General features: G+C 36.3%; 1 protein-coding gene across 11 annotated transcripts in view; it reads right to left on the bottom strand.

Moving 5' to 3' along the window:
• The window catches only part of LOC136843961 (protein kinase C, brain isozyme-like), a 576,940-nt gene that overhangs the window by 95,652 nt on the left and 465,238 nt on the right, over positions 1 to 16,050 (bottom strand). For all 11 annotated transcript variants that reach the window (XM_067112974.1, XM_067112977.1, XM_067112972.1 and 8 more), the window contains exon 5: positions 10,180 to 10,308. In XM_067112974.1, the coding sequence (XP_066969075.1) occupies positions 10,180 to 10,308 (129 nt within the window). The remainder of the gene's footprint in view (positions 1 to 10,179; positions 10,309 to 16,050) is intronic.

Here is a 16,050-nt window from a genome sequence, read left to right as displayed (position 1 = left end):
GGTGGAGAGGGAGGGGTTGGATAGAAGGGGGAGGTTTGGATGGAGGGGAAGATGAAGGAATGGGGACAACTATGTACCATTTTAGATTCCTTGCCAGGGAAGGCAAATTTTAGAGTCAGTCAGTCAGTCTCTCTCTCTCTCTCTCTCTCTCTCTCTCTCTCTCTCTCTCTCTCTCTCTCTCTCCCCTCCTGCCAGGGAAGGCAATTTTCAAAGTCAGTCTCTCTCTCTCTCTCTCTCTCTCTCTCTCTCTCTCTCTCTCTCTCTTGCCAGGGAAGGTAATTTTCAAAGTCAGTCAGTCTCTCTCTATCTCTCTCTCTCTCTCTCTCTCTCTCTCCAGGGAGGGCAATTTCAAAGCCAGTAAAATAGTTTGTCTCTCTCTCTCTCTCTCTCTCTCTCTCTCTCTCTCTCTCTCTCTCTCTCTCTCTCTCTCTCTCAAACATACGGATACTGATGAACGAAACTTAAGGAAAAACAGGGTTGTCTTCCTACATCGTACCAACTACGACCTGGTCTAATCATTAGAGAAACTTCTGGGAACACACACACACACACACACTCTGTTCTCAAACGCTTGTGTATGTGTGTGTGTGTTCAAGTCTCGAGGGACTCGAAGTTGCCAACGAGAGAGCCAATGAGAGAAGAGGGCTTCTAAGAGTGTCATTTTGTGTGGGGGCGCTGGGAAATGAAGCAATGCTGTGCTTTCTTCCCTGAGACCACACGGGGTATCAATGATTACTGTCGCTGTGGGTATCAGCATTTATTTTTCTTTGGTTGAGAGAGAGAGAGAGAGAGAGAGAGAGAGAGAGAGAGAGAGAGAGAGAGAGAGAGAGAGACTTTCTGACTGAAAATTGCCTTCCCTGGAGAGAGAGAGAGAGAGAGAGAGAGAGAGAGAGAGAGAGAGAGAGAGAGAGGGGAGAGCTGACTGAAAATTGCCTTCCCTGGAGAGAGAGAGAGAGACTGACTGACTGAAAATTGCCTTCCCTGGCAAGAGAGAGAGAGAGAGAGAGAGAGAGAGAGAGAGAGAGAGAGACTGACATTGACATTCTGACAATTGCTCGAGGCCGAATGTAATCATACATACCTACCTAATAGCAAAAACCAACATACATCAGAAACGCAAATGGTCTGATAAGATGAAAAACTGTGATTTTAAACAATACAAGAATTTCAAAGCGAGGACAATTATCTCTCCAGTATAATGGGACTTTTTTCGCCAGGGAAAGTATCCTCTTACGGTCTTTTAACCATACATTGGAGAACACAGGACTAAGGCAAGACATTATTACCTTGGAATCTCTCTCTCTCTCTCTCTCTCTCTCTCTCTCTCAGGCCCCTTAATCTTAATTTCCAGAGTGTGAATAATAAGCAGCAAGGAATACCATGAACTTAATTACATGTATGTATATGCATATATATATATACAGTACATGTATATTTATATATACATAATATATATACATGTATATATATATAAATATATATATATATATATATATATATATATATATATATATATATATATATATATATATATATATATATATATATATATATATATATATATTACATACATAAAAGCCTTTTTGACCTAACCAAGGTCTAATCATCATGCCTTGATATCTTCATAAGGGCTGACGCCAAACACTTCAAACCTTCTCTGAAGGGACACACAAAGGTTCCTACAAGCATTGCAGAAAGTGCAAGTAATAAGAACTCACGACAATGAATTCTATATGAAAAAATAGGTTAAATTCATATTTATAGTCCAGAGACGAAGGCCATTAAGAAGTATGAAACATTCGAGAGGTGAAGGAAGGCTCACCTACCGAACAACGAGTGCTATAACGACGCGAAATTGAGAGAGAGAGAGAGAGAGAGAGAGAGAGAGAGAGAGAGAGAGAGAGAGAGAGAGAGAGAGAGAGCTTTTGAACCCCTAATTAAAGAGTGATGGACGTTCCTGAAAGAAATTTCAGTGACGTTCGCTTCCATCTTTATCAAGGAGCTATTAATTGCATCGATTGATTAGTCATCTTTATCAAGAGTTATTAACTGCATCGATTAATTATACATCTTTATCAAGAGTTATTAACTGCATCGATTAATTATTCATTTTTAACAAGAGTTATTAACTGCATCAATTAATTATTCATCTTTAACAAGAGTTATTAACTGCATCGATTAATTATTCATCTTTAACAAGAGTTATTAACTGCATCAATTAATTATTCATCTTTAACAAGAGTTATTAACTGCATCAATTAATTATTCATCTTTCTCAAGATTTATGAACTGCATCGATTAATTATTCATCTTTATCAAGAGTTATTAACTGCATCCATTAATCATTCCCCTTTATCAAGAGCCATTAACTGCATCGATTAATTATTCATCTTTACCAAGAATTTTTAATTGCGTTGATTAATTATTCATCTTTCTCAAGAGTTATTAACCGCATCGATTAATTATTCATCTTTATCAAGAGTTACTAACTTCATCGATTAATTATTCATCTTTTTCAAGGTGTTATTAATTGCATCGGTTAATTATTCGTCTTTATCAAGAGTTACTAACTTCATCGATTAACTATTCATCTTTCTCAAGGTGCTGTTAATTGCATTGATTAATTATTAGTCTTTATCAAGAGTTATTAACTGCATCGATTAATTATTCATCTTTCTCAAGAGTTATGAACTGCATCGATTAATTATTCATCTTTAACAAGAATTTTCAACCGCATCGATTAATTATTCATCTTTCTCAAGAGTTCTTAACTGCATCGATTAACTATTAATCTTTAACAAGAGTTATGAACTGCATCGATTAATTATTCATCTTTATCAAGAGTTATTAACTGCATCGATCCAATTCTTCCAGCAGCCTCTTCCATTCAGACGCAAAACATTCGAGAGGCGAAAGAAAGCTCACCTACAAAACGAATGCTATAAAGAGAGAGAGAGAGAGAGAGAGAGAGAGAGAGAGAGAGAGAGAGAGAGAGAGAGAGAGAGAGAGAGAGAGCTTTCGAACCCCTAATTAAACGAGGGATGCACGTTCCTCGCCCTTCCAAACCCCCTCCCCCCCGAAACCTTGCTCAAGGGATTTTGGCTAAATAATGAGAGGAGAAAATGTGTCGGGGAGACTTATTGTTCAGTTCATAACGACCGGAATCTCTTAATTAACTCCGACAGCGCATCCGGAAGCCTGTATGTATTTCATTCTTGTGTGTTTGTGTGTGTGAGCGCGACTTAAAACAAGTGAAAAATGCGCCGAAGTTCTTCGGCGCATTCGAGTTTTCTGTACAGCTTATAATCAAGGCCACCGAAAACAGACCTATCTGTCGGTGGTCTCGGTATAATCATGAATGAGCCGCGGCCCATGAAACTCTCAGCCGGCGTGGTGGCCTGTGTTGTTGCTTTACCATAAGCAAGAGGGCTGCAATTTGGTATGTTTGATGATTGGAGGGTGGATGATCTTAGGAAGCTTCAGTTTCAAGTCAATGGCCCCTGTGGTGGGCTTGTTCCTTAGGAATAGGTTTCATCTAATAATAATAATAATAATAATAATAATAATAATAATAATAATAATAATATAATAATAATAATATTCTTTGGAAGCTTGAATTTCAAGTCAATGGCCCCTTTGGTGGGCTTGTTCCATATGAATATGGTTTCATCCACTGAAATAATAATAATAATAATAATAATAATAATAATAATAATAATAATAATAATAATAATATTCTTTGGAAGCTTGAATTTCAAGTCAATGGCCACTGTGGTGGGCTTGTTTCATATGAATGGGTTTCATCCACTGAAATAATAATAATAATAATAATAATAATAATAATAATAATAATAATAATAATAATAATAATAATAATAATAATAATAATAATAAAACGAGCTATTCTGACCCAGTCAATACCACCTCTATTTTTACCACTTCACAGAAGACTGAACAGAGGAGTAGGAAACATAAAAATAATTTCAAATAGAATCTAAACTGCTACATCAGCATTAATAATCACCCCAGCATGAAGGTTAAAAGTGCTTGCACGCACGCACACACACACACACACACACACACACACGCACACACACGAGCAGGACTACAATAAAAAAACCACTAAAGGTCGAAAGGTGAAATTTTGTTCCGCAACTCACGCTTTTTATTAAAGACATGTAGCTTCGGTTTCTTTTTCAGTTTGACGTATTTATTCAGTTCCACTCCGCGCCGTCACCTTTTGTAAATGTTACTGGACATTAACAACGGAGCTAAAGATGTATGTATGCATGTGTATGTGTATGTGTATGAAAACATTTCTTCTTGCAGAAACCAAAAAGATGGTTTCATTCCATGATCTTGAAGGTTTCAGTCACTAACTGACGCTACAGATTCCTTATTTAAAAATGGTGTTTCAATTTTCTGTAAAAGAAAACTATTGTGCCGGCTTTGTCTGTCCCTCCGCACTTTATTCTGACAGCACTTTTTTTCTGCCCGCACTTTTTTTCTGTACGCACTTTTCCCGAACGCCCTCAGATCTTAAACACTACTTGGGAGGCTAGAGGGCTGCAATTTGGTAAGTTCGATGACTGGAGGGTGGATGATCAACATACCAATTTGCAGCCCTCTACCCTCAGTAGTTTTTAAGATCTGAGGGTGGACAGAAAGATTGCTGGCAGAAAAAGTGCGGACAGAAAAATGGCGCGGACGGACAGACAAAGAAGGCACAACAGTTTTCCTTTACAGAAAACTAACAACTCTCCCCCAAAGTTCTTTACAAATATCTACTTTTAAACAAACATCCAAAATCTCGCCTACGCATATCCCGGCAAGGCGGCCGCGCGTGAGTGTCACAGATGCTGTGAAAAATGCAGCAAGATCGATGACATGAAAATCTAACGAACGCGGAACTTCTTCAAATGTCGTACTCATGACATCAAAACTCGCCCCCCCCCTCAACCCCCCAGCCAAAAAAGGTCAAGTATTTCAAAACAACACCACAGTTATTATTATTATTATTATTATTATTATTCAGAAGATGAAACCTATTTATATGGAACAAGCCCACCACAGGGGCCACTGACTTGAAATTCACGCTCCCAAAGAATATGGTGGTATTATTATTATTATTATTATTATTATTATTATTATTATTATTATTATTGAAAGAGAAACCCATCTTTCCATCTTCTTAGGAAAACTGAAAGAAGTTTTTGTTTGGTTCACTATTATGATTATTATTATTATTATTATTATTATTATTCAGAAGATGAACCCTATTCATATTGAACAAGCCCACCACAGGGGCCACTGACTTGAAATTCAAGAAGCTTCCAAAGAATATGAAGGTGTTCATTCGAAAGAATAACAGAAGGCAAAGTGAAATACAGAAAGAGCAGATCAGTTATTAGAAAAACAGATAAATTAACAAATAAATAAATAAATAAACAAACATGTAGGTTAATTACTAAATTACAAAAAGAATTGTAATAAGGTAGTAATGCATTGCATCTTCGCTTAAACTTCTGAAGTTCCAATTGCACGACATCCTCTGAAGGGAGGCTGTTCCACAGTCCAACGGTGTGAGGAGGAACAAAGGACCTCCTCTGGAACTTTGGAGAAGTTCGACAGCGGGGCACATTTACATTTACAGCATATTGGTGCTTCTGCTGCACAGCGAATCTGTGCTCTCGACAGATAAAGGGGATCAGGGATCAATTGTGAATGTGAAAGATCTCTGTTGAATTACAACTTATGAAAAATGGACAAACAAGAGACCATCCGTCGATGGTCCAAGTCATGACTGCTACTGCTAGGAAACAGAAACCTACCACCACGAACCACTGTATCTAAAATAGACAAATATGTGGAAGGAGCAGACATCCACACAGGAGAAGAGTATTCTACATCCACACAGGGGAAGAGTATTCTACATCCACACAGGAGAAGAGTATTCTACATCCACACTGGAGAAGAGTATTCTACATCCACACAGGAGAAGAGTATTCTACATCCACACGGGAGAGGAGTATTCAACATCCACACAGGAGAATAGTATTCTACATCCACACACGAGAAGAGTATTCTACATCCACACAGGAGAAGAGTATTCTACATCCACAGGAGAAGAGTATTCTACATCCACACAGGAAAAGAGTATTCTACATCCACACAGGAAAAGAGTATTCTACATCCACACTGGAGAAGAGTATTCTACATCCACATAGGGGAAGAGTATTCTACATCCACACAGGAGAAGAGTATTCTACATCCACACTGGAGAGTATTCTACATCCACACAGGAGAAGAGTATTCTACATCCACACGGGAGAAGAGTATTCTACATCCACATAGGGGAAGAGTATTCTACATCCACACAGGAGAAGAGTATTCTACATCCACACTGGAGAGTATTCTACATCCACACAGGAGAAGAGTATTCTACATCCACACGGGAGAAGAGTATTCTACATCCACACGGGAGAAGAGTATTCTACATCTACACTGGAGAAGAGTATTCTACATCCACACAGGAGAAGAGTATTCTACATCCACACTGGAGGAGAGTATTCTACATCCACACTGGAGGAGAGTATTCTACATCCACACAGGAGAAGAGTATTCTGCATCCACACAAGAGAAGAGTATTCTACATCCACACAGGAGAAGAGTATTCTATATCCACACAGGAGAAGAGTATTCTACATCCACACAGGGGAAGAGTATTCTATATCCACACAGGAGAAGAGTATTCTACATCCACACAGGAGAAGAGCATTCTACATCCACACAGGGGAAGAGTATTCTACATCCACACAGGAGAAGAGTATTCTACATCCACACAGGGGAAGAGTATTCTACATCCACACAGGGGAAGAGTATTCTATATCCACACAGGAGAAGAGTATTCTACATCCACACAGGAGAAGAGCATTCTACATCCACACAGGGAAAGAGTATTCTACATCCACACAGGAGAAGAGTATTCTATATCCACACTGGAGAAGAGCATTCTACATCCACACAGGAGAAGAGTATTCTACATCCACACAGGAGAAGAGTATTCTACATCCACACAGGAGAAGAGTATTCTATATCCACACAGTATTCTACATCCACACGGGAGAAGAGTATTCTACATCCACACAGGAGAAGAGTATTCTACATCCACACAGGAGAAGAGTATTCTACATCCACACAGGAGAAGAGTATTCTACATCCACACTGGAGAAGAGTATTCTACATCCACACAGGAGAAGAGTATTCTACATCCACACAGGAGAAGAGTATTCTACATCCACACTGGAGAAGAGTATTCTACATCCACACAGGAGAAGAGTATTCTACATCCACACTGGAGAAGAGTATTCTACATCCACACAGGAGAAGAGTATTCTACATCCACACTGGAGGAGAGTATTCTACATCCACACTGGAGGAGAGTATTCTACATCCACACAGGAGAAGAGTATTCTGCATCCACACAGGAGAAGAGTATTCTACATCCACACAGGAGAAGAGTATTCTACATCCACACAGGAGAAGAGTATTCTAGCAAAGGAGGGACAAATGACCTAAAAACAGGTTGCAATCATTTCATCGCCGCTATAAATATATGAGGCCTGACGAGCAAAATGTCCTAACCTTTGAATCCTATAAACTGACGTAACCTATTAACAACAAAGAGGCCCACATTAAAGACTTTTAAATAATCGGATGGGATATGACGGTGGAGTGCAGCCAGGATATTAAACAATGAATGTTTGACAACAAAGTGAATATTGCTTGTGTGCTCATAAAGAAAAAAATGGCCACGTTCTGAATCAATCCCAAAGACTAAAGGTCAGTATCATCATGGACAATTACATATCATTAGCCTGTTATGAACACCGTAATATTCTTTGGAAGCTTGAATTTCAAGTCAGTGCCCCCAGCTGTGGTGGGCTTGTTCCATATGAATAGGGTTCATCTTCTGAATAATAATAATAATAATAATAATAATAATAATAATAATAATAATAATAATAATAATAGCCACAGTGGCGGGCTTGTTCCATATGAATGGGGTTCATCTTCTAAATAATAATAATAATAATAATAATAATAATAATAATAATAATAATAATTTCAAGTCAAGGACTCCTGTGGTGGGCTTGTTCCATATGAATAGGTTTCATCTTTGAATAATAATAATAATAATAATAATTATAATAATAATAACAATAATAATAATAATTTCAAGTCAATGGCCCCTGTGATGGGCTTGTTCTATATGAATAGGGTTCATCTTCTGAATAATAATAATAATAATAATAATAATAATAATAATAATAATAATAATAATAATAATTTCAAATCAATGTCCCCTGTGGTGGGCTTGTCCTATATGAATAGGGTTCATCTTCTGAATAATAATAATAATAATAATAATAATAATAATAATAATAATAATAATAATAATAATAATAATAATAATAATTTCAAGTCAATGGCCCCTGTGGTGGGCTTGTTCCATACGAATAGGGTTCATCTTCTGAATAATAATAATAATAATAATAATAATAATAATAATAATAATAATAATAATAATAATAATAATAATAATTTACCATCATGAAAAGAAATAATGAGAGCTGCATATTGAAAAGACATATTCGAGAAGTCATAAGCTGAATGGCAAAATGTTTGTACAAGCAAATCACAATCACACGCCAGCAGCATTTCTAAATAAACAATCAACCACCTCGGCATGCAAAGGAATCAAGTGAGGCAGCTTCCAATTTATGGCACAAATATCTCAGCGTTGGCGTTTCATTTGCCAACGCGGCGCAGTCGAGTTTTCTGTACAGCGGATAATCAAGAGACCACCGAAAACAGATCTATCTTTCGGTGGTCTCGGTATAAGGCTGTTTGAGCCGCGGCCCATGAAGCTTTAACAACGGGCCAGTGGTGGCCTGTCCTATATCGTTGCCTGAAGGACGATCACGGCTAACTTTAACCTTAAATAAAATAAAAACCACTCAGGCTAGAGGGCTGCAATTTGGTATGTTTGATGACTGAGGGCTGGATGATCAACATACCAATTTGCGGCCTTCTAGCCTCAGTAGTTTTTAAGATCTGAGGGCGGACAGGAAAAGTGCGGACAGAATAAAGTGCGGACAGAAAAAAGTGCAGACAGAATAAGGTGCGGAGAGAAAAAAAGTGCGGACAGAAAAAAGTGCGGACAGAAAAAAGTGAAGACAGAAAAAAGTGCGGACAGGAAAAAGTGCAGACAGAATAAGGTGCGGACAGAATAAAGTAAAAAAAAAAGTGCATACAGAATAAAGTGCGGACAGAAAAGAGTGCGGACAGAAGAAGTGCAGACAGGAAAAAAAGCTGACAGAATAAAGTGCGGACAGAAAAAAGTGCGGACGGACAGACAAAGTCGGCGCAACAGTTTTCTTTCAGGGAAAACAGAAAATGAACCAAGAATTACAGAAAAAAAAATACCTTGGCCTATTATCAAAGGGTAAAAGAAATGAGAGACGAGAGATGCTGTGGGCGGGGGGTGGGGGAGGGGGGGAGTTACTCTCCGTTAACGGGAAAAGTTTCTGATTGGAAACAGGATGCCTAAAGTCGAGCCCCCCACCACCCTCCCCACAAAAGGAAGGGACATGTATCCATGCAAGGTTCTTTAACAAAGGGGGGCTCGATCAGGCGGAATCTCCTCTCTTAATCTCAAAGTATCTGAAAGTATGACAACAGTGATGGAAAATGTTGCAGTAACTAAGGAATAGTTGGTGATTGTGATTCGATCTACGAGACATACACGGACTTGTAGATGATGGGACTGAACTCACGTACTGTCGGAGTAGAAAGAATGGATAATGGACGGGAATGGCAAAGGATTAAGTTACGGAATGGAATGGAATACAGAATTTAGGCCAAAGGCCAAGCACTGGGACCTATGAGGTCCTTCAGCGCTGGAAAGGGAATTGACAGTAAAAGGTTCGAAAGTTGCACTCTGAATCAATTGTCCGGAGAGAGTTGCTACCAAGATAGAAGAAAGGTAATATGAACGGAGCTACTGTGAAAGGAATGAAAGGGGTTGCAGCAGCTATAGGGGCCTAAGGAAGGGACGCTGCAGAGAACCTTTAGTAGTGCCTACAGTGCACCCAGCTACAGTCACTGTGTACTTACCCTCGACGGTTAACTTGGTGCCAACACAAGTTATCTTCAGTTCAAGGCGACCACGGCGCTCGGTGTGATCGCAGCCGCACAAGTTGGGGACACTTTCAGTGCATCTCTTGTGAACGTTCATGTTACATGCTGCAAAATATACACGGGAAATTATTATTGGAATCATGAAAAATGTGCAAAATATACAGAGGAAATTATTGTTAGAATAATAAAAAAAATGTGCAAAATATACACAGGAAATTATTATTGGAATCATGAAAAATGTGCAAAATATACACAGGAAATTATTGTTAGAATAATAAAAAAAAATGTGCAAAATATACCGAGGAAATCATTATTAGAATATTGAAAAATGTAGAAAATATACAGAGGAAATTATTTTCAAAATAAAAAAAATGTGCAAAATATACACAAGAAATCATTATTAGAATCATAAAAAATGTGGAAAATATACAAAGGAAATTATTGTTAGATTCAGAAAAAATGTGCAAAATATACAGAGGAAATTATTGGTAGAATCATTAAAAATGTGGAAAATATAAAGAGGAAATTATTATTAGAATCATGAAAATGTGGAAAATATACAGAGGAAATTATTGCTAGATTCATAAAAAAATATGGAAAATATACAGAGGAAATCATTATAAAATCATAAACAAATGTGCAAAATATGCAGAGGAAATCATTATTACAATCATAAAAAAGTGTGCAAAATATACAGAGGAAATTATTGTTAGAATCATAAAAAATTTGGAAAATATACAGAGGAAATCATTATAAAAATCATAAAAAATGTGCAAAATATACAGAGGAAATCATTATCAGAGTCATAAAGACTGTGCAAAATATGCAGAGGAAATCATTATTAAATCACAAAAAAATGTGCAAAATATACACAATAAATGTTTATCAGAATCATAAAAAAAATTAACATTCTATTACGCCGATTCTAGAAAATAAAATAACGGAACATAAATTGCCCAAAAACAAGTAATATAGATAGATATAGATAGACAGAATATGGCGCGGCCATTCCGCGCTGACAGGAAAACTGAGAAAAAAAAATTTTGAAAGGTGTAACGGGAGGAAAACCTCGCAGTTGCACTATGCATCAATTGCTAAGAGAAGGTTGAGGAAAGTAAGATGGAAGAAAGAGAAGATGAAAGGAGGTACAGTAAAAGGAATGAAAGGGGTTGCAGCAAAGAACCTTGAGTAACGCCTTTCTTTGTTACATTTTGGGGACTAGTAGAGGTTTTCCATAGGACTGGCATGCGAATACTTACTTGGCTGGCCCGCATGGAATACACTGCATAATGAAATACAATGAAAGAATAATGACACAAACCAATAATGCTTAATATGATGAGGCCAAACTTACCGGACCAAAAAATCCCTCCTTCACATCTAACCATTAGGAGTTCAAGGTCATTGTCAATATTTGATATCTTCACAGTACACAGACAGGTAATTCGGCGACATTGCCGAACAAACAGTAAAGGATTAAGAGATATAAGCTACTGGCTTTCAAATGTACTTACTTTCTGATGCACTGAAATTATAGCCTTAACATATCCACATACCTTTATATATATATATATATATATATATATATATATATATATATATATATATATTATATATATATATATATATATATATATATATATATATATATATATATATATATATATATATATATATATATATATATATATAACACAGGCAGGCACACGAGTGGGGGGAAAAACCATGGGAAGATAAACTGTTGGTGAAAAATGTTTTTAAAAAAAAAGATTGAGTGTCAGTATTGAAAAGGGAGCGACGAAGGTCAGTTCATTCGCTTGCTCGCTCGCACGCGCGCTTTGTTTATCTAATCCTCGAACTTTATGAAAGGCAGAATAAAAAAAAATATATAAAAAAATAAATAAAGAATGGAGTCGCCTCGAGCCTGAAACTAATATCTTTCGTCCCTGGGGCCTTTCACTCATGCGCAAGTTTATAATAAAATGAAGCCTTTATTGAGAATCTTGCCTGGCTGCAGTGAAGACAGTTTTGAGATTATTTTTACACTTTTTCAGATTATTTTGACAGTTTCGCGTTTATTTACAGTTTTTAAAAATACTTACCGCTCGCATAAAATATAACAAGCCTCTATCTCCACTGAGCTTCTAAGATCAAATTAAAATATAACGATAAAAAATGCGCCGAAGTTTCTTCGGCGAAATCGAGTTTTCTGTACAGCATATAATCAAGGCCACCGAAAATAGATCTATCTTTCGGTGGTCCCGGTATAATGCTGTATGGGCCGCGGCCCGTGAAACATTCAGCCGGACGTGGTGGCCTGTGTTGTTGCGTTGCCAGACGCACGATTATGGTTAACTTTAACCTTAAATAAAATATAAACTACTGAGGCTAGAGGGCTGCAATTTGGTATGTTTGATGACTGGAGGGTGGATGATCCACGTACCAATTTGCAGCCCTCTAAACTCAGTAGTTTTTAAGCTCTGAGGGCGGACAAAAAGAGTGCGGACGGAATGACGAAGCCGGCACAATAGTTTTCTTGTACAGAAAACTAAAAGGTGATCATGCATTTACAAAATATTATAAATTCCAGCAAATTTGGGTAACTATATTAATTCAAACTGTAAAATCAGTGGGGCCTGAATATTCAAACGTTCATTTTCAAAATAGGTCGATCGCGGATGGCTGAAACTAAGGATCCCTGTAGGCATAATAATAATTATTATCAATAACTGTTGACCTGGAAATTGTATTCAGCCCGTCTTTGATATTCGAACAATTCCTCTCTTGTTACTGTGAGGTAAAGAAAAAGTAAAGTGTATGTGCTCTTTGAAATGATCAAATGTTTGTTAATATGTATGTTTGTGTATGCCTGCAATATATATATATATATATATATATATATATATATATATATGTGTGTGTGTGTGTGTGTGTGTGTGTGTGTGTGTGTGTGTGTGTGTGTTATATATATAAATCAACATATAAGCACGTGTTTCACAGACGTAAATTTCTGACTCACACTGGGATCGAACCCAGGCCTCTCAAATGAAAGGCAAGGGCGCTACCAACTGTGTTGGTCAGTTGGTAGCGCCCTTGCATTTTACTTATGAGACCTGCGTTCGATCCCAAAAATGTGAGTAAAAATTTATATATTTGTATATATATTATATAGTATATATATATATATATATATATATATATATATATATATATATATATATATATATATATATATATATATATATATATATATATATATATCAACCGTAAAAATTCAGCATTTTCTCCTTATTCAAAATGAGTGTCTTCATTTCACCATCACATTTTAAAGAATCTTTCCAGGGCTGTTTATTTCTATATTTATTTATTTTGTTAATTTGTTTTTCTAATAAGTGATCTCCTCTTTCTGAATTTCCCATTACCTTCTTGTTCCATATGAATAGGTTTCATTTTCTGAATAATAATAATAATAATAATAATAATAATAATAATAATAATAATAATAATAATAATAATAAATACTCATAGTAGCCTGAGTCCAGTAATGGAGAAACAAATCCACAATCATGTATGGTCGAACAGATTCCCAAAGGCTCTCTGTAGAGATTTATTTCTACATATACGGACGCATACTGCCCTAAAATGGAAGGCTGCAGTATCTGCTAAAATACAAAACTGAGAAAAATGGTAGATGCTCCCTTGCCTTACTACTGATTTTGCAGATGCTGCAAATGGGACCCCCTAAATACTCGTGGAAAGCATTGAAGAATCATTCTGAAACTGCAGTAACTTGTGTATAAGTGTTTCACGAGCCCAATAGGTGGCAAGTCCCAATTTCAAAATTTTATTAATATTATTATTGTTTCTCCAATAATAATAATAATAATAATAATAATAATAATAATAATAATAATAATAATAATAATAATAATAATAATAATAATAATAATAATAATACCAGTCTTTCTGGAATCTAAAAACATTTCCAATGTTTTTCAGTGTAGATATTTACCCATCCCCTACTTTTATACTGCTTTTCCATTGTTTACCAATCCCCATTTTTATGCTGATTTTTCAAAATCATCCAATCCCCCACTTTTACACTGCTTTTCCATTATTTACCAATCCTCATTATTGATGCTGCTTTTCCATTATTTACCAATCCTCATTATTTGTGTGCTTTTCCATTATTTACCAATCCCACACTTTTATGCTGCTTTTTCAAAATCATCCAATCCCCCCCTTTTACACTGCTTTTCCATATAATTAACCAATCCCCCAAATCTTATACAGCTTTTCCATTATTTACCAATCCCACACTTTTATGCTGCTTTTTCAAAATCATCCAATCCCCCCCTTTTACACTGCTTTTCCATATAATTAACCAATCCCCCAAATCTTATACAGCTTTTCCATTATTTACCAATCCATAACTTTTATATTGCTTTTCCATTATTCATCAATCCTCATTTTTATGCTGCTTTTCCATTATTTACCAATCCTCATTTTTACGCTGCTTTTCCATTATTTACCAATCCTCATTTTTATGCTGCTTTTCCATTATTTACCAATCCCTACTTTTATGCTGCTTTTCCATTATTTACCAATCCTCATTTTTACGCTGCTTTTCCATTGTTTACCAATCTTCATTTTTATGCTGCTTTTCCATTGTTTACCAATCCCCACTTTTATGCTGCTTTTCCATTACTTACCAATCCTAATTTTTATGCTGCTTTTCCATTATTTACCAATCCCCACTTTTATGCTGCTTTTCCATTATTTACCAGTCCTCATTTTTATGCTGCTTTTCCATTATTTACCAATCCCCTCCCAGGATATTTACCCGAGGAACGGAGTTAGGGAGCGTTTCATACTGAGAGCAAAGTCAGCGAGTGCCATCTTCGCAAAGGCTCGAGGATTTCGGCCGAGACTTCCCAGGCGCTCTTCCGAAGGGGGATCATTTATTATCCTGTCGTTCCTAGCTTACTGTGATTAATTATGGTTCGTGACTGATGATGCCGCTTCAACGGCTTACTTCCTCAATTTAAACAGACATAGCGACTGTTATTTCTCGTATCCAGTCCCTTTTCTATGAAAGGGAATTCCATCAGTTTTAGTTGGATTCAGGTAGCCACTGAGATGCCACATAATTAGGGCGGATTTTATTCCTTCTGCTAGAAATTATTACATATGTATTACCCTCTAGAGAATACATTCAACTCTCTTCAAGACTTCCATGTAATCTGCCCACTAAACAGCAGCACCAGTATGGAATAAATGTGCCTCGCTGTCGAACTTCTCCAAAGTTCCAGAGTTCCTTTATTCGTCACACCGTTAGGCTGTGGAAAAGCCTCCCTGGAACTTCAGAAGTTCAAGCGAAGGTGCAATGCATTACTACCACTAATACAATTCTCCTTGTATTGTTATAGTTTACTTACATTTTTATTTATTTATCTATTTTCTAATTTATCTGTTTTTCTAATAACTTATCTCCTCTTTCTGTATTTCCCTTTATTTCCTGTTAACTCTTTCGAATGAACACCTTAATATTCTTTGGAAGCTTGAATTTCAAGTCAGTGGCCCCCGTAGTGGGCTTGTTCCATATGAATAGGGTTCATCTACTGGATAATAATAATAATAATAATAATAATAATAATAATAATAATAATAATAATAATAATAATAATAATAATAATAATAATATTCTTTGGAAGCTTGAATTTCAAGTCAGTGGCCCCTTTGGTGGGCTTGTGCCATATGAATAGGGTCCATCTTCTCAATAATAATAATAATAATAATAATAATAATAATAATAATAATAATAATAATAATAATAATATTCTCTGG

The sequence above is a fragment of the Macrobrachium rosenbergii genome, chromosome 12, assembly GCF_040412425.1.
Source record: "Macrobrachium rosenbergii isolate ZJJX-2024 chromosome 12, ASM4041242v1, whole genome shotgun sequence".
Classification (NCBI taxonomy): Eukaryota; Metazoa; Arthropoda; class Malacostraca; order Decapoda; family Palaemonidae; genus Macrobrachium; species Macrobrachium rosenbergii.
The sequence above is the reverse complement of the archived record's forward strand: the minus strand, read 5'-3'. Positions and strand labels throughout refer to the sequence as shown.